Raw genomic sequence first — 18,814 nt, 5'->3', positions numbered from 1 at the left:
AAAAAGCTGGTTTACGCCTTGGCCTACCTACTAGATATTCGTAAAAGATAAATGAAAACGGGGTCCTACCTTGTTCCTTTTGACAGCCGGTGAACGGATCTCCTGTGTAGCCCACATCGCATGTGCAGATGGGTTGATGATTCGCCACATTGCAGCGGGCATTGAAGCCGCAGGCATTCACGCAGGGATCGGAGCACTTCTGGCGTATGCAAGCCTTGGTCGGTGGACATTCGGGATTGATGGAGCACTCGGGCCGGCAGCTGGGTGGCGTTCCAATGAAGGTGGCGGCGCACGAGCAGGCGGCATTTCCATTGAGCACCTTACACTCCGAATTTGGTCCGCAGGGTGATGGTTGACATGGTTCCGTGGGTGTTGGCGGCTTGCGCTCTTCCTGGAAGCAGCGCGTGAACGGATCTCCCGTGTATCCTGAATTGCAGGAGCACGATGGATTGTGGTTGATCACTTGGCAGCGTGCGAACTGGCCGCAGGCGCCGGGGCAAGGATCGACACACTTCCTCTGTACGCAGGCAGTTTGCAGGGAGCATTCGGAGCTGACTATGCACTCTGGCTTGCAGGCGGGCGGTGAGCCCAGCATGCCTTGCTGGCAGGCACACACCGGTCCTTGGGCCGACACATGACACAGGCTGTTGGGACCGCAGGGATTCGGCTGGCATGGGTCCTTGGCCACGGGCGTCTCCAGGCGGCAGTGCACGAACGGATCACCCGTGTAGCCCTGCAGGCAGCTGCAGATCGGTATGTGATTGGAGACATCGCACTGCGAGTTCTGGCCACACACTCCGGGACAGGGATCCACGCACTTTTTGTTCAGGCACGCCTTGACGGGGGCGCAGTCGGTGCTCAGCGTACACTCCGGACGACATCCCGTATAGGGATCGCCCTGGTAATCTCTCAAGCAGGTGCAGGTGCCCTCGTGGCATTCCGCATTGGCTCCACACGGTTGCAGGTCGCAGGGATCCTGTGGTTCGTTCAGTGGAGGCTTCGTGATCGTCTCAATGATCTCCACGCATTGAACGAACGGATCGCCGGTGAATCCACCGCGGCAGGTGCATATGGCCAGGTGGTTCTGGATGCGACACTCGGAGTTGATGCCGCAGGAGCCGTCGCAGGGATCGCGACACTTCTCGGCAATGCAGGCGCGGTTCGGCGAGCAGTCCGTATTCACAATGCACTCGGGTCGGCAGTTGGGCGGTGCCCCAATGTAGTTGGGCAGGCAGGAGCAGGAGGCCTGCTCGTCGCGCACGCGACACTCTGAGTAGAGGCCGCATGGCGAGGGCTGGCAGGGCGTCTTGGACTCCGGAACATCCTTAGGTCCGGCAACGGCAGGCGCTGGATAACAACGGGCGAACGGATCGCCTGTCAAATCCGAGGGGCAGCTGCAGATGGGATTGTGATTGATCACCTCGCACTTGGCATTGATGCCGCACGTCTTTGCACATGGATTGGCACAGCGGAACTTGTGGCAGGCCTTGTTCGGCTGACACTCGGCGTTCACCGTGCATTCCGGCTTACAGTTCGGCGGAGCTCCAATGAAGCTCTCCAGGCAGGAGCAGACGGCCAGTCCGTTGGCAATGCGACACTTGCTGTTGGCGCCGCAGGGCGAGGGGATGCAGGGATCGGCGACTGGCGGTGGCGTTGTGGGCTCCACGCGGCGACAGTTGGTAAACGGATCGCCCGTGTGACCATCGAGGCAGACACAATTGGGCACATGATTCACGGCATAGCACTGGGCATTCAGGCCGCAAATTCCCGGGCAGGGATCCTGACACTTGTTCCGTATGCATGCCTTGTCCGTGGTACAGTCCGAGCTGAGCACGCACTCGGGTCGGCAACCCTCGTAGGGATTGCCTTGGTACTCGTCGATGCACTTGCAGGCAGCAGCTCCGTTCCGTTCAATACACTCGGCATTGGCGCCACAAGGCGAAGGTTGGCACGGCTTGACCGGTTCCTCCTGTTGCGGCACACACTGCACAAACGCGTTGCCAGCATATCCCGCTGGGCAGGAGCACGAGACCGTGTGACCGATGACGCGGCATTCGGCGTTTGTGCCGCACGAGCCGGGGCAGGGATCGCGACACTTGTTGTTGATGCAGGCCTGCGTCGAGGCACAGTCGGGATTGATAATGCACTCGGGCCGGCAGTTGGGTGGCGAACCAAAGAACTCTGGCTGGCACTGGCACACGGGTCCTCGCTCATCGGGCTTGCATATGGAGTTGGGTCCGCACGGCGAGGGCACACATGGATCTCTGGGGGCTTCCTTAACATCTGGAGGCGGGGCCACGGCTATCTCTGTGCACTGCTTGAAGGGATCTCCAGTTCGGCCAGGAGGGCAGCCACAGATGGGGCTGTGATTGATGACCTCGCAGCGTGCCTCCAGGCCACAAGCAGCGGCGCAGGGATCCACGCACTTCTTGTTGACACAAGCCTGTAGCGCAGAGCATTCGCTAGATACCACGCATTCGGGACGGCATTGAGGCGGCGCCCCAATGTATCCTTCCAGGCACGAGCAGACGGCATGTCCGTTGACATCGCGGCACTGGCTGTTCGAGCCGCATGGTGACGGAGCACAGGCCTGGACTTTAGGTGTATCTTCGATGAGCTTCACGCGACAATTGGTAAACGGATCGCCCTCGTAGCCCTGCAGACAGGAGCATACGGGTATGTGGTTCATCACCTCGCAAACGGCATTGTTGCCACAGATTCCGGGGCAGGGATCCACACACTTGTTTCGCATGCAGGCCTTGTCCCGCGGACAGTCCGCCGAGAGGGTACACTCGGGTCGGCAGCCTTCGTAGGCGTTTCCTTGATAGTTATTCTGGCAGCGGCACTCACCGGCAAAGCAGTCGGCATTCGGGCCGCATGGACTCGGATTGCACGGATCGTTGGCGACCGGCGGCGGGGTCTTGCCTTCTGGTTTCTCGGTACAGCGCACAAACGGATCGCCTTCGTAGCCCTCGATGCAGTTGCAAATGGGCAGATGGTTCAGAACATGACACTTGGCCTCGAAGCCACAGGAACCAGAGCACGGATCGCCGCACTTTTGATTGATGCACGCCTCCGTGGGTCCGCATTCGGAGTTCAGGACACATTCCGGCCGACAACGTGGTGGGGCGCCAATAAAGTTCGGCAAGCAGGAGCAGGCCGGACTATTGCCCACAATCTGGCATTTGGCATTGGGACCGCAAGGTGAAGGCACACAAGATGCAGCTGGAGGTTCTGCTGTAGTCACATCGTGTGTTATAGCTGCGGATGGGACGGGACGAACATTAGAATTTCTCTTTCATTGATTTTTTCATATACTTACGTATCCTAGAGCACTGAACGAAGGGATCACCGCTCATGCCGCGGGGGCATGTGCAGATGGGGCTGTGGTTCTTGGTACTGCAGATGGCACGAATGCCGCAGGTGTGCAGACATGGGTCCACACACTTCTTGTTCACACAGGCACGTTCCGGGGCACACTCCGCACTGACTATACACTCGGGTCGGCAGTTGGGCGGCTGATTGACGAAGCCCGACTGGCAGGAGCATACGGCCTGGTTGTTGATGCTGCGACAGTTGCTGTTGGGGCCGCAGGGCGAGGGATTGCACGGGTTCAGCGGTGGACGCGGGGTAACCGGCACGGGCTTGCAGCTGAAGAACGGATCTCCGCTGTAGCCGGCCGGACAGGTGCAGGTGGGCACATGGTTATCCACTGTACAGAGAGCGTACTCCCCGCACATATTGTCGCAGGGATCGATACACTTGAAGCGGACACACGCCTGGGAGGCCGTGCACTCATCGTTGATCTCGCACTCGCGTCGGCAGCCGCGCTGCGCATCGTAGGGGTTGCCCTCGAAGCCCTCATGGCAGTAGCAGGCGCCGGCTCCGTTGCGTTCGCGACACTCGGCATGGGGGCCGCACGGCGAAGGTTCGCATGGCGATGTGGGCGCCTCGGTGGGCAGCAGCAGGGGAATAAGCTGGCACCCGAAGAGCGGCTCACCCTCGTAGCCATCGGCACAGGAGCAGACGGCATTATGTTGCACTACCTGACAGACGGCGTTACTGCCGCATGAGCCAGGACAGGGATCGACGCAGCGCTCCTGCTGGCAGGATAGATGATTCTGGCACTCGTCGTTGTTGGTGCACTCTGGCCGGCAGTTGGGCGGACGTCCAATGAAGTTGGCATTGCAGGAGCAAGCCGCTTGGTTTCCAATCTCGCGGCAAATGGCATTGGGGCCACAGGGTGAGGGCACACACGGCTCTTGATATTCCTTGGCATCTTCGCTGGGTGTACAGCCGCTGATGGGATCGCCGGTCATGCCGGGCACGCAGCTGCAGATGGGATTGTGGTTCACCACCTGGCACTTGGCATTGTTGCCGCAGGATCCGCGACAGGGATCGGCGCACTTCTGATTGATGCACGCCCGATTCTGGGGGCACTCGGAGCTGACGACACATTCCGGCTTGCAGCTGGGCGGTGCTCCGATGTAGCCCTCCAGGCAGGAGCAGACCGCATGGCTGTTCGTGTCCAGGCACTGGCTGTAGGGTCCACAAGGCGAGGGCTGGCATGGGTTCTCGGGTCGTCTGGTCACCACTTCAAGCAGAGCGCAGGAGCGATGCGGATCACCCGTGTAGCCCTCGAAGCAGTTGCAGTTGGGACCATGATTCAGGACACGGCACTCGGCATTGATTCCGCAGGCACCGGGACAAGGATCCTGGCACTTGCTGTTGATGCAGGCACGGGAGCGATCGCAGTCATCGTTCTGGACACATTCCGGGCGGCAGCCACTGTACGGATCGCCAAAGTATTCAGGCAGACAGGTGCAGGAGCCGGCGCCGTTGCGCTCGCGACACACGGCATTGGCGCCGCATGGACTGGGATTGCAGGGATTGCGTGGCGCCTCCGTTGGCGTAACTATATAGGGCAGAAAATAAGGGAAAAGTGGTGTGAGTGGAGGAGGATAAGGTATACGTTGGCATGCAATTGATATATACTTTGCTGTACAACAGCACAGCCGGAGAACGGATCGCCGGTGTAACCAGGCACGCATTCGCATGTTGGACGATGCTTGATCACCTGGCACAGAGAGTTCTGGCCACAAGCTCCAACACACGGATCTGCGCAGCGCTGGTTGACACACGCGAGATTCGCCGGACAGTCCGCACTACTCATGCACTCGGGCCGACAGTTGGGCGGCCGCCCGAGGTAGTCCGGCAGACAGGAGCATGCAGGCGAACCGCGCACATCGATGCATTTCGAGTTGGGTCCGCACGGCGAGGGTACACAGGGATTACCGGACTTTTCGGGTATTGTGGGCTCCACTACACATAGCCAATAGCCATAGTCAACATATCCATGCCATAAACACACATTTTACATAAAACAATTACATAGGTAGTACGGTAGTCGGATAGATCGGAGATAGATTGGAGTTGGATGGATAGTAGTTTACATAGTCATAGTGTACATAAAAATCACAAAAACATAAAATAGAGAAACAGAAAAATCAAACATTAAAGTAAAGAGTGTATATACATGCAATAGGAAGGGAGGAATCAGGGCACACGGTTGCCACACAGAAGTGTACTCGTATTCATTATAATACCATTTTAGGAGACATAAATAAAAGTATAATTCCAGATTATAGAACACATAGATGGGACGCATGTATTGAAAACAAGTGAGAATCAACGAGGAGAATGCGAGAGAGTAGGCTCTGGACACGACAAGCAAGAGAGTACCTTCGGAAGTAAATCTGAAGAATATAAATATGAGAGCTACGGGAGAATCAACAGGAATCATAATGAGAGCGTACGTTTTCGTCGTTGGTTGAACGGGTTGTACTGGCGTTTCTTATAGGAAATTCATCCTCCAGGTGTTCTATAATCTTTGGATATTATCTATCTCATCATTTTCATATGGCAACCGTGATTAAAAGAGTGCATCCCAACTGGTGGAATCTGGTATCCACCAATTGGCTTGCCCTCCCTTCGAAGGGGACATCGTATCATGCTTACACAATATTTTAGTGCACCGATTGAAGGGATCTCCGGTATAGCCTGGGGCACAGGAGCATGCAGGATAGTGGTTTATGACCTGACAACGTGCCTCAATGCCGCATGTGCCCGGACACGGGTCCACACACTTCTGATTCTGACAGTTGAGATCTTGGGCACAATCGGAGCTTATGATACACTCGGGCCGACAGTTGGGGGCAGAGCCAACGAGTCCGGGCTGGCAAGAGCACACGGCATGGTTATTGATCTCCCGACACTGGCTGTACGGACCGCACGGCGAGGGTCTACAGGGATTCACATCGGCCAGGGCTGGGGGAATGGGTTTTAGTAGGGTTTTAGTCTTGTTTTGTTTCTTTTAGGATTTGCAGGTACACCTACGTGGGGGTGGGAGTTGGGGTATTTCACGGCATGCACTCGACGGATTTCCAGTGTAGCCGGCCAGGCACGAGCAGCTGGGCAAGTGATTGGACACACGACACTCGGCGTTCAGGCCACAAACGCCAGGACAAGGGTCCACGCATTTCTGGTTGACGCAGGACTTGTCGCGTGAGCAATCGCTATTAACCACGCACTCGGGACGACAGCCACTGTACGGATCGCCAAAGTACTCTGGCAGACACGTACAGGAGCCGGCGCCGCTGCGTTCACGGCACTCGGCATTGGGGCCACAGGGCGAGGGTTGGCAGGGTGTCAGGCGCTCATCGGGTTCTGGCAAAGCTGCAGGTCACACGAAACGAGATTAGGTCGGATATCAAAGGGGAAACAGCTGCGAAGTGACGCGCTTACGTTGCGGATTGCAGCCAGCGAATGGATCGCCAGTGAAGCCATTGTCGCACGAGCAGATAGGCGAGTGGCCAACGACACTGCAGTAGGCATTGAAGCCGCATGACCCCGGACAAGGGTCTGTGCAGCGCTCATTGATGCACGCCAGATTGGCAGGACACTCGGAATTGAGTGTACACTCTGGGCGACAGTTGGGCGCACGGCCCACAAAGTTGGGCAGACAGGAACAGACGCCAGTCTCGCCCACCACGCGACATTGGGAGTTGCGGCCGCAGGGACTGGGCACGCAGGGATTCTCATTGGACTTTGGCTGCTCCGGTTCTTGTTGCCGTGGAGCGCATCGCACAAACGGATCGCCGCTGTAGCCACTGGGGCACGAGCAGATGGGATTGTGATTCGTGACCTTGCAAATGGCCTCGTGGCCGCAGGTTCCGGGACAGGGGTCTACACAGCGCAAGTTCACGCAAGCCCTGTCTTGAGAGCACTCGGAACTAACAGAGCACTCCGGTCGACAGGCGGGCGGAGTGCCCACATAGTTGGTGGTGCATGAGCAGACCGCATGTCCGTTCACCTCGCGGCACTGGCTGTACGGGCCGCATGGCGACGGGCGACACGGCTGGACAGGCGGGGCCACTAGAATTCATGGGGAAATAAAATTCATTCAGCCGATGTTTCAGGAGAAGTGACACAAAGATAGACCCTACATTTTGGTATTTCCCGGCAGTACTGCGATGGGTTGCCCGTGTATCCGGAGGGGCAGCTGCAGCTGGGCGCGTGATTAATCACATGACACTCGGCGGAGACACCGCAAACACCTGGGCAGGGATCGCGGCACTTGTTGTTGAGGCAGGCGCGGTTCTTCGAACAGTCGCTGTTCAGGACACACTCCGGCCGGCATTCGGTGTACGGATCGCCACTGTATTCGGGCAGGCAGGAACAGGAGCCAACACCATTGCGCTCGTTGCACACCGCGTTGGCGCCGCAGGGACTGGGATTGCAGGGCTGTGCAACCTCGGGCGGAACGATAGCTAAATGAATGAAGTTGGGAAAAGGGTAGCAGTTTAGCAATGTGGGGCAATGACGTTGGCGTTGCGTCGAGTGTGGCTTGACCCTTACTTTGTGGACTACACTCGGAGAATGGATCGCCCGCATAGCCCTCGAGGCAGCGGCATATCGGTCTATGATTATTTACAAGACACGTGGTCTGACTTCCGCAGGTACCCACGCAGGGATCCCGGCACCGCAGATTGATGCAGGCCATGTTGCCGGCACACTCCGAGTTCGAAGTGCACTCGGGTCGGCAATTTGGCGCCCTACCCACATAATGTTGCAAGCATGAGCAGACGGGCTGATCATTAGCCGACACCCGACACTGAGAGTTTGGCCCGCACGGCGAGGGCACGCATGGCTCGACGCGATCATGGACGATGGGGCGTTCTAAATGTACCATCACACCAGGACACCAGGAAACCACAAATATGATAACATCATGCACAAAGATAAGCCATAAAATAGAGTACATACAAAGGAGATAATAAAGTAAAGATATAGTATACATATATATATAGAGAGGATGATGTCAAGCATGGAATGAAATGGAGAAAGCACTAGAGGGGCACTTCCGTGATGGTGATGATGAGAGAACATTTCGGTTTCTATACCCTTGCAGATGAATAGACTCGAAGAGTGTACCCTATCTCCACCACTAGCTCTTTCCCTAGAGACTAGTACTCCTTCAAAGTATATGGGCTGGACAAATCTCGAGAGCAAACGGAGCAATATCAGAAATGGGAGGGCGTCTGTCCGGTTTTAAAAGATAGATATGTTGATTCACAAATCGTATTTGAACAATCGGTTCTACTTGAGTTTTCTTCCAGATTCGACATCGGACAGACATGTAGAATAGTCTTCAAGAAAGAAACTCTCTCAAATCTCTCAATCTGCAAAAGTATTCGAACCTTCGGCTAGCCGAAAGTACGTCCTTCTTCTCGAGTTTTGCCTTCGATTCTTACTTTCTTGTGGGAAGCAGCGCACAAATGGATCACCGCTGAAGCCGGGGCTGCAGGAGCAGATGGGATTATGGTTAACGACACGGCAGAGCGCATTGTTGCCACAGGTGCCCGGGCAGGGATTTTTGCACCGCTCGTTCAGACACGACTTGTCCTGCGCGCACTCCGAGCTGCTCATGCACTCGGGCCTGCAGTTGGGTGGGGATCCAATGTAGTTGGGTACGCAGGAGCATACTGCATGGCCGTTGACCGGGCGGCAGTTGCTGTAGAGGCCGCAGGGCGAGGGTTGGCATGGATTTTCGGGTACTATTGGGTCGGGATCTAGATCGAGCAGGAGGGCGGTAAATGGCGACAATTAGTAGGGTTTCAGCGGGGGCCTAGCTTTGTGGGGGTCTTACAGCGTGGCGTCTCGGGTACCAGGTGACAGCCGACAATGGGGTTTCCCGTGTAGCCGGGCAGGCATTCACAGTTGGGTGCATGATTGAAGACAGCGCACAGGGCGCTGTGGCCGCACATCCCGGGACAGGGATCGACGCATCTCTGATTGACGCACGCCCGCGACTTGGGGCAGTCCGAATTGATGACGCACTCGGGGCGACACTCGGTGTACGGATCCCCAAAGTATTCGGGCAGACATTTACAGGCAGCAGCGCGATTTCGCTCCTCGCACAAGGCATTCAAGCCGCAAGGACTGGGGCGACAGGGTTGTGAGACCTCAATGGGCGCTGTGTGGCACAGAAATGGTGGGGTTTGAGTATTTTGGGCAACGAGTCTGAATATTTCCCTAGAAGGACCTACTTTCTAAGATCTTGTAGCAGCCGGTGAAGGGATCGCCACTGAAGCCAGGCTCGCACATGCACACCGGAGCATGTTGACTGACATGACAGAGGGCATTGTTGCCGCAGGAACCGATGCACGGGTCGGCACAACGCGCATTCATACAGGCCATCCGGGCGGGGCACTCTGAATTGATGCTACACTCCGGCCGGCAGGCCGGCGGACGTCCAATGTAGTTGGCCACGCAGGAGCACACGGCTCCAGTGCTGGCCACCTGGCACTGGGAGTTGGGACCGCAGGGCGATGGTACGCAGGGATTCAATGGCACGATGGGGTCTGGTATCGGCTCCGGTTCTACAAACATACGACATTTCAATTGTGGCGCTATCCAAGAGAGGATTGGAGTTCTCATAGTGAAACCTACTTCTTTCGGGCAGACACTGATGGAACGGATCACCGGTGAAGCCGTCGATGCAGCTACAAATGGGGGAGTGATTCGTACAGCGACAACGCGCATTGTAACCACAAGTGCCGGGACAGGGATCGCGGCAACGTTGATTGATACACGCCCTATCCGAGGGACATTCTGCACTTGTGCGGCACTCGGGCTTGCAGTTGGGCGGAACGCCAAGGTAGTCCGGAAGGCAAGCGCAAACGGGGTGATCTCCAGCCACGTGGCAAGTGCTAAACAGGCCACAGGGCGATGGTCTACAAGGGTCTTTGGGCAAGGGCAGGTACATATCTAAGGAGAGGATGGGCAAAGAGCTTTTAGAGAAGAGTTTTTGGGACCGAGAGATGGTTGCGTAGGCATACTTGAGGGACGCTTGACGCAGGCGCGTTGCGGATTGCCTGTGAAACCGGGTTCACAGCTACAAACCGCCTGGTGATGGGCCACACGGCAGATGGCATTGAAGCCACAGGCATTGGCGCAGGGATCGCCGCACTTCATGTTGATGCAGGACCTGCTCGCGGGACAATCACTGTTCTGCACGCACTCGGGGCGGCAGTTTATGTACGGATCACCGAAATAGTTCTGGATGCAGCTGCATGACCCGGCACCATTGCGTTCGCGACAGATGGCATTGGCACCACATGGGGATGGGTGACATGGATCGGCTGGTTGGTCCGGAACCACGACTAACATAGCAAGCATGGATAGGAATGGATATAGATATAGATATGGATACAGGATGTGGATACAAATAGACTTAAATCTAAGAAGGATGCTATAAAATGTACATAATACAAGGAACATGCATAAATCAATGAATACCAAAAGCCATTTACGTCTAGAGCACCACTGAAAGGAACATGTAACATTACGAGCAGGCGTCCTGCGCTCTTGGAAAGGATAGCAAATACTCTGTAAAATGTGTACTCACTCTCCCGCATGTTGCAGCCGGTGTACGGGTCGCCTTCGAAACCCTCAATGCACCCACACTTGGGCTGATGATGCTGTGTAGAGCAGTGGGCATTGAAGCCACAGATTCCAATGCAAGGATCCTCGCATCTCTGGCGAATGCAAGCCCGGTTGGATGGACAATCCTGATTGATAACGCACTCGGGTCGGCAGCTCGGTGGGGCTCCGAACATGCCCGGAGCACAGGAGCATTCGGCGCGATTGTTCACATTCCGACAATTGGCATTGGGTCCACATGGACTGGGCAGGCAAGGATCCAAATTCTTTGGCGGTTCAGATGCTGCAGGAAACGCAAAGTAATGCATTAGATTCGGCTATAATTCCTGCTTATATTGGACTTACGTTTAGGTACACATTGTTCAAAGGGATCGCCAATGTAATCTCTGGGACAAGAGCATATCGGGTTGTGGTTATTAACTTGACACTTGGCATTGAAGCCGCAGGTTTCGGCACACGGATCAGTACACTTCTGGTTGATGCACGCCAGATGTTGCGAGCATTCCGAGCTGACGACGCACTCAGGCCGGCACTGTGGCGGGGCTCCAAAGTAACCCACTTGGCAGCTGCACGTGGGATGGCCCTCGACCGTTCGGCAGATGCTGTTGGGGCCACAAGGATTCGGTTCACAGACGCTCACAGGTCCCACAGGCATACGCTTGCAACCCACGAACGGATCTCCCTCGTGACCGCGGGTGCAACTACAGGATGGCAAGTGGTTGACCACGGCACACTCGGCATTGGCTCCACAGGCAGCTGTGCAAGGATTGCGACAGTGCTGTTTGATGCAGGCCAGCGACGAGGGGCATTCCGAGTTATAGATACATTCGGGCCGGCATCCAGTGCTGTACGGATCTCCAAAGTACGGTTCAATGCAGCTACAGCGAGCGGCATTGTTGTGTGGTGTGCACACGGCATTCTCGGCACAAGGATTGGGATAGCAGGGTCCAAAGTCATCACCCGATTCTGTGAGTGGAAGTTGTTTCGGATTAGATATCCTGATTTTATAGACAAATAATTGTACTTACTCTCTTCTTTTGTCTGAGAGCAGCCGATGAAGGCATCTCCCTCGTAACCCTGGTCGCAGCTGCAGTGAGCGGAGTGGGCGATGACCGTACAACGGGCGTTGTGTCCACAGACATTGGCACAGGGATTCTGGCACTTCTCATGGATGCAGGCCTTGTCCGAAGGACACTCGCTGCTCAGTGTGCACTCTGGCCGGCAATAGGGCGGGCTGCCAATGTAGTTGGCCACACACGAGCAGACCGGGCGGTTCTGTTTGATTTGGCAAATGGAGTTGGGTCCGCAGGGCGAGGGCACGCACGGATTCTTGGGCAGATCCACCTCGCGACCCGGCTCGGGTATGGGAGAGCAGGCAACAAACGGATCTCCCTCGAACTTTTGCTCGCACGAGCAAATGGGATTGTGATTGAGCACCTCGCAGCGGGCTCCGACACCGCAGATGCCGGGACATGGATCCGCGCATCTCTGGTTGAGACAGGCCTGGTTGGGAGCACACTCGGAGCTTACGACGCACTCGGGCTGGCAGACGGGCGGGGCTCCCTTGAAGTTTGGCAGGCAGGAGCAGGCGGCATATCCCTCGGGGGTGGCCAGACAGCGGGAATTGGGACCACAGGGCGAGGGTTCGCACGGATGTGGCCTCACAATGGGCGGTGAAACGGGTGGCAGATAGTAAGGATTACAGGCAATGGAGGCATCTCCACTGTAACCCTCAGAACAGATGCACACTGGGGCATGGTTCACCACACGGCAGACGGCATTGATACCACACACGCCAGCACAGGCTTCCACGCACTTGGAGTTCATGCAGGCCTTGTCCGCGGGACAGTCGCTATTGAGCACGCACTCTGGACGACAGCCAACATGTGGATCACCAAAGTATCCCTTGCGGCAGACGCAGGCGAGGCCACCGGGCGCCCGCTTGCATTCAGCATTGGCGCCGCACTGCAGCTTTGCGCAGCTTGGCGCTGGAGTTGGTACAATTGCCGATTGAATGGTGCACTGCTCGTATGGATTGCCATAGAGTCCTACGGGGCAGGAACACACCGGATTGTGTTCGTACACATTACACTGGGCACTGCGTCCGCAGGAGCCGGGGCAAGGATCGAGGCAGCGCTGACCCAAACAGGCACGATCGAAGGGACAGTCGGAGTTGGCCACACACTCGGGTCGGCAACGTGGATTCTGCTGGGCATTGGGTCCAAAACAGGGATCACACAGTGCCACACCATCGCCATAGACCGAGCAGACGTCGTGCGGTCCGCAGGGGGACGGGGCACACGGGTCGCGCGACACGTTCTTCAAAATTCCAATCGGCACGCATTGAAGGAAGGCATCGCCGGCGAATCCGTCCAAGCAATGGCACACTGGCGTATGCTGGCGGACATTGCAAATGGCATTGATACCGCAAATAGCTCCTGCACAGGGATCCACGCACTTGTGGTTAATGCACGACAGGATCTCGCCGCAGTCCGAGTTGATGTCGCACTCCGGCTGGCAGCCCGACTCTGGATCGCCTAGGTAGCCGGGAATGCAGGAGCAGACGGCGCGATTGTTGAGCAGTTTGCACTCGCTATTGACGCCACAGGGACTGGGCACACACGGATTGGTCTTCGGATGGTCCAGGGCATAGCAACGGACTCCTGGGTTGCCAGTCAAGCCAGCATTGCACGAGCAAACGGGGTGATGCTCCTCAACGCGGCAGTTGGCTCCATGGCCGCAAGCTCCGGGGCAGGGATCGTAGCAGCGGAAGCCCATGCAGGCTTTGCTGTGGGGACAATCGGCATCAACCTGGCACTCATAGCCGTGGCAACCCACCAGCGATGTGGGATCACCGGAGAGACCTTCGGGACAAACGCAGGCGGTCTGTCCATCGCCGGCGACAACGCAATTGGCATTGGGTCCGCATGGATTCGGGTCACAGACGGTGCGACTTGGCTCGCGGCATCCTTGGTAGGCATCGCCGACATATCCTGAGCGACAGTAGCATTCCTCACGATTACCGGCCACATAGCAGTCGGCATTTCGGCCGCAAGGACCTGGCTGGCAGAGCTCAATTGACACCGCGGGCTTCTCGCACAGCCTGAAGGGATTTCCGATCTTGTTGTCCGGACAGTAGCACACTGGTTGGCGCGACGAGTCGCAGATGGCACCAGTGCCACAGGGGCTGGGATCGCATGGATTGATGGGTTCCACACAGCCACGAATGGTGTTGGGGCTCTCCACGTAACCCGGCAGGCAGGTGCACTTGGAGAAGCCGTTGCTCAGGACGGTGCACTGTGTGTTGGGGCCGCACGGCGACGGTCCGCATGGGTTCGACGGCAGCTCGCAGGCTATCAAAGGGGGCTGACCCTCGTATTCGGGCAGGCAGAAGCAGACGGATTGCCCATCCACGCGACGACATCCGGAGTTGGGTCCACAAGGATTCGGTGTGCATTCATCGCCTTCCGGGACTGCATAATCAAGAGTAATTAGTTTTTTGCTTATTGGTAGTCCTTAAGGAATACTTACTGCAGTTCTTGAATGGATTTCCTGTGAGTCCCTTGGGACAGTAGCAAATGGGATTGCCGTTGTCCAGTTCACACAGGGCACTGAGGCCACAGGGATTGGGATCGCAAGGATTCTGCGGCGGACTGCAGCCCACCTGGGGATTTCCATTGTATCCAGGCGGACACTTGCACACCCCACGATGGTTGATCACATCGCAGAGTGCAAAGGCGCCGCACTGACAGGGCGATGCACACTTTCCATTGATGCAGGCCTGACTAGAATCGCACTCGGTGTCGGCACGACATCCCTGCAGCGGCGAACACTGCACATAGGCATTGCCCAGGAAGCCGGGCAGACAGCGACAATCAGTTCCGTGGTTGATTGGTACGCACTCGGCATTCTCGCCACAGGAATCCTCTTGGCAGGGATTGATGCAGCGACGGTTGAGGCGATCGCAGAGTTTCGTCGGTGGACAGTCCTCGTTGTATTGGCAGACATGGGTGCGTGCTATTGGTTTGGGTTACGATTACGGGTGCGATATTCGGGTTGTACGGTTGTGGGTGTATTTATAGTTGAGGTGTCAGGACGGTACAAATTTTATACATGGTGTATACGTGGTGTACGGGTATTTGTACAGTGTTTATGAAAAAGAGAGCGTTTGGGAAACGAAACGATGTGTAAGATTAGCAAAGGATTCCTTGGAGGACAACAGAGATGTGCCATATACTGTGTGCTATAGCGTTTTAGCGATACTAACCTGGCTGACAGCCGACACGTCCATTGCCCTGGAAACCATCGGCACAACTGCAGTCGGCCGCATGGTTGGTGTTGATGCAAATGGCATTCGTGGCACAGGGATCGTGAACATCGCATGGATGCTGGCATCTCTCATTGATGCAAGCCTCCGTCACTCCGCAGTCGGAATTGTCTGTACATTCAACTTGAAAGTGAAGGAATTTTATTAACTTATGTCGGACATAATTCCATGGTAATTATCTTTCGTTTAGTTTGTCCCATTGAAATTATTTTTAATTGATTAATTCGATTAGTGTCTTACTTGAGGTTTCGGTGGGCACACACTTGACCATCGGATTGCCCTCATGTCCCTGCGGACAGGTGCATATGGGTCGATGACTCTTAGCCGTACACTTGGCACTCGCGGCACATATCTTGGCAAAATCGCAAGGATCCTGGCACAGACCCATGTAACAGGCCTCGCTCTCAATGCAATCGTTGTTCGATTGGCAGGGTTCTGGTGTTTTCGGTGTACCCGGTGGCTCTACTTGTTAGAAAGGATTTAGCGAGTTAAAGGAGTTAAGTAATTGATGATGGTTTTAAAAATGATATTAAATGATTTCAATAATATGTACAGGGGCTATGGCTAAGGTATGTACAATTTTTACAAAATTATTTGGTAAAATGCCAGATCACAAAAACAAGCCCTATACATAAGTATTTATATATGTACAATAGCGCTCTTGCCACTTTAGGATCTTTTTTTAACATAAATTTATTAGCAACAATGTCGAAGACTGATTTGTGGGTAAGAGATCTGCAAGAATCCACTCAAAATTGTACTCTTTTGGAATGGAATGTATTGAAGCTACATACGCTCGAAATAAGTTCGAATGAATGAGTGTGTATATTCATTCAGATAATGAAAACGAGGGGGAACGTTGTGAGTTGCTGCGGACACCGCAACTCTACAGTTATACCCGATACTAAGTCAGTATGGCTCTCCTCCGGCAGACGCCGCTAATATTAAACGACACGACAAAGAGTGCGTGCGAGAGAGACAGAAAATCAGTCTGAGCGTGACGTAACGCGCTGCGTAGCCACTGCAAATTGATTTGTTTCCTTTCGCTATAAAAATGATCTGATCTGATCCAGATTCAGCAATCTGATAGATATGGTCGCTATCTATGATTCTGCGTTTTTAGTTTTCTCGAATCTGCAATATTGTGGATGCAACAGATTTTCGTCCTTTGTGGGGGCGGAAGGGGGTGTGGCGAAATTTTGAGATATACGTTTTATAGTGAGATCTAACAGAAGTGCGGATACCAAATTTGGTTACTCTAGCTTTAATAGTCTCTGAGATTTGTGAATATCCCCAGATTTGCATCCTTTGCGGGGGCGGAAGGGGGTGTGGCGAAATTTTGAAACAAACTCGTCTCGGTCCGATATATTAGGAGTGTGGATACCAAATTTGGTTGCTCTAGCTTTTATAGTCTCTGAGATCTAGGCGCTAATGTTTTACTCTAAGCAAAGCCGCCTATGCTACGTGTGTGTTAGAGAGAGACAGGGCGAGAAAAAATGAAATTGTTTTCTTGATGCTGGCTATAATAGTAATACGATCCAATTCAGATTCTGCAGTCTAAAAGATATGGTCATTCTCTACGATTCTGCGTTTTTGGTTTTCTTGTATCTTTAAAATTGTGGATGCCACAGATTTTCGCCCTTTGTGGGGGCGGAGGTGGGCGGGGCAAAGTTTTGAAATATTTTTGTAGCAGTGACATATCACAGAAGTCTGGATCCAAAACATCGTTGCTCTAGCTCTTATAGTCTTTGAGCATTAGGCGCTGAAGGGGACGGACAGACGGACAGACGGACGGACGGACAGACGGACGGACGGACAGACGGACAGACGGACAGACAGACATGGCTCAATCGACTCGGCTATTGATGCTGATCAAGAATATATATACTTTATGGGGTCGGAAACGATTCCTTCTGGACGTTACACACATCCACTTTTACCACAAATCTAATATACCCCAATACTCATTTTGAGTATCGGGTATAAAAACCACGTCGAAAAACTTTAAGTGAAAAGAGTAAGACGTAAGAGTAAGAGGCACGAATTCATTAAGTGAAAATGAGGGATTGTTCCGAATTCATACAAATGGCAAATGGCTTTGCTTTCATTTCGATGTTGTCTCACACTGGCACACAAATATTTAACTCATTAATTTTGAGCCGAAAGACTTATGTACATACATGTGGTGGATTTGTGCAGACCTAAATTTTGTGTGCTGGAAAGATCCCAAAGTGGCGTGCACTTATAAATTTGGTAAATAAAAATACCTTTCTTACGGCAATTGCCCAGCTTACAGTGCTCGTTAGGGGCACAGTTAGTATCTACTGTACATGGGTTAATTAATGAGATGTCAGTAGTGGTGGTGGCGTTGTTGCCTCCCAGTGGGACAATTATTGTGCTGTAGATCTCCGTTGTGGTGCCATCAGTGGTTGGCAGCTCGGTCGGCCAGGTTGTTGTCGCATCGGGCACTTCATTGGATGTATCCAAACGCGTGGTCTTCATCTTTGGCGTCGTTGTGGTTCGCCGTTGACTGTCGCCGGCCACGTCTTCGCCACGCAACTTGGTCGTTGCCACCGATGGCCTTGCCGTCGGTGTATCGGTTATATTGTTCTCTCCATCGCGGTACCGCCTTGTGGCATCCGTGTGGGATGTTGTGCTTTCGGTGTCTGGTGGCTTATTCTTACTGGTTGTTTGGTTAGTAGCGCTTGTGGATGCTGTGCTCGATTCAGTGCTAGTGGAGGTAGTGGTGGTGGTCGGTGTTTTGACACTTTTGTTTGGGTTAGCAGTTGTTGTGGTTGTGGTTGTAGTTGCAGTTGTTCTTGGTGTTGGTGTTGGTGTTGGTCTCTTGGTTGTTCTTGGTTTCTTGGTAGTACTAGTTGTTATTGTTACATTAGCTAAGGAAAGAGACGGGTATTTACACGGGTAACCGGGAGGTTATTTTATATTAGACATATATGTACACATTGTATTTACACTTTTAGTGTTAAGTATTTAGTATTAATTAGCTAGGACTTTTGAGACAGGACTTACCCTTGATACAAGCACCAGTGGTGGGATCGCAATTGGCACCCGGCGGACAGTGCTCGCACCCAGGAGTGCGACCCATTTCTGAAAAAATTCAATAGCATTACGCATTAAAATTTCCACTTAGTTTGTTTTTAGAAGAAGCACATACCTGCAGAGCACAAAGGCTGATGGTTGAGAACTCGACAGTCTTCGGTACGGCTGCAGGGATTACTGTAGGTACAGGGATCCACGCAAAGCGCATTGATGCAAGACTGCTGGGTGGGACACTCATCACTCGATGCGCAACCGATTTCTGTTGGTGCCAGAGATTTATGCGATTAGTTGGGTTCAGCTAGAAAAATCTCATAGTTCCGCACACACGTGCATTAATATATTGGTCGTTAAAATGTAAGTCATTCCCTTGATCAAGAATCCTGTTCGGTAGGTAGTTTCTCTTTCATTAATTCATTTCAATGC

At 54.0% G+C, this 18,814-nt stretch overlaps 1 protein-coding gene and 1 long non-coding RNA gene across 9 annotated transcripts in view; one reads left to right on the top strand and one right to left on the bottom strand.

The window, feature by feature from the left end:
• Positions 1-18,814, bottom strand: part of dpy (fibrillin-like protein dumpy) — a 136,464-nt gene that overhangs the window by 38,338 nt on the left and 79,312 nt on the right. For 3 of the 8 annotated variants that reach the window (XM_033380410.1, XM_033380416.1, XM_033380411.1), the window contains exons 14-35: positions 18,507-18,650; positions 18,362-18,439; positions 17,599-18,225; positions 15,572-15,793; positions 15,272-15,454; positions 14,536-15,021; positions 12,033-14,477; positions 11,350-11,970; positions 10,970-11,287; positions 10,401-10,724; positions 10,012-10,329; positions 9,609-9,941; positions 9,209-9,535; positions 8,814-9,131; positions 7,918-8,238; positions 7,506-7,829; positions 6,805-7,434; positions 6,397-6,735; positions 6,019-6,327; positions 4,996-5,322; positions 3,323-4,915; positions 70-3,261 (exon numbers count right to left, since the gene is read on the bottom strand). In XM_033380410.1, the coding sequence (XP_033236301.1) occupies positions 70-3,261; positions 3,323-4,915; positions 4,996-5,322; positions 6,019-6,327; positions 6,397-6,735; positions 6,805-7,434; positions 7,506-7,829; positions 7,918-8,238; positions 8,814-9,131; positions 9,209-9,535; positions 9,609-9,941; positions 10,012-10,329; positions 10,401-10,724; positions 10,970-11,287; positions 11,350-11,970; positions 12,033-14,477; positions 14,536-15,021; positions 15,272-15,454; positions 15,572-15,793; positions 17,599-18,225; positions 18,362-18,439; positions 18,507-18,650 (13,779 nt within the window). The remainder of the gene's footprint in view (positions 1-69; positions 3,262-3,322; positions 4,916-4,995; positions 5,323-6,018; positions 6,328-6,396; positions 6,736-6,804; positions 7,435-7,505; positions 7,830-7,917; positions 8,239-8,813; positions 9,132-9,208; positions 9,536-9,608; positions 9,942-10,011; positions 10,330-10,400; positions 10,725-10,969; positions 11,288-11,349; positions 11,971-12,032; positions 14,478-14,535; positions 15,022-15,271; positions 15,455-15,571; positions 15,794-17,598; positions 18,226-18,361; positions 18,440-18,506; positions 18,651-18,814) is intronic. The other 5 variants (XM_033380412.1, XM_033380417.1, XM_033380413.1 and 2 more) reach the window with 4 other exon arrangements.
• Positions 5,365-6,008, top strand: LOC26533440 (uncharacterized). The gene is made up of 3 exons (XR_001451300.2): positions 5,365-5,584; positions 5,642-5,812; positions 5,877-6,008. It is a non-coding gene; the product is annotated as an uncharacterized lncRNA (long non-coding RNA).

The sequence above is a fragment of the Drosophila pseudoobscura genome, chromosome 4 (assembly GCF_009870125.1).
Source record: "Drosophila pseudoobscura strain MV-25-SWS-2005 chromosome 4, UCI_Dpse_MV25, whole genome shotgun sequence".
Lineage (NCBI taxonomy): Eukaryota > Metazoa > Arthropoda > Insecta > Diptera > Drosophilidae > Drosophila > Drosophila pseudoobscura.
This window is presented reverse-complemented; position numbering and strand designations above follow the sequence as displayed.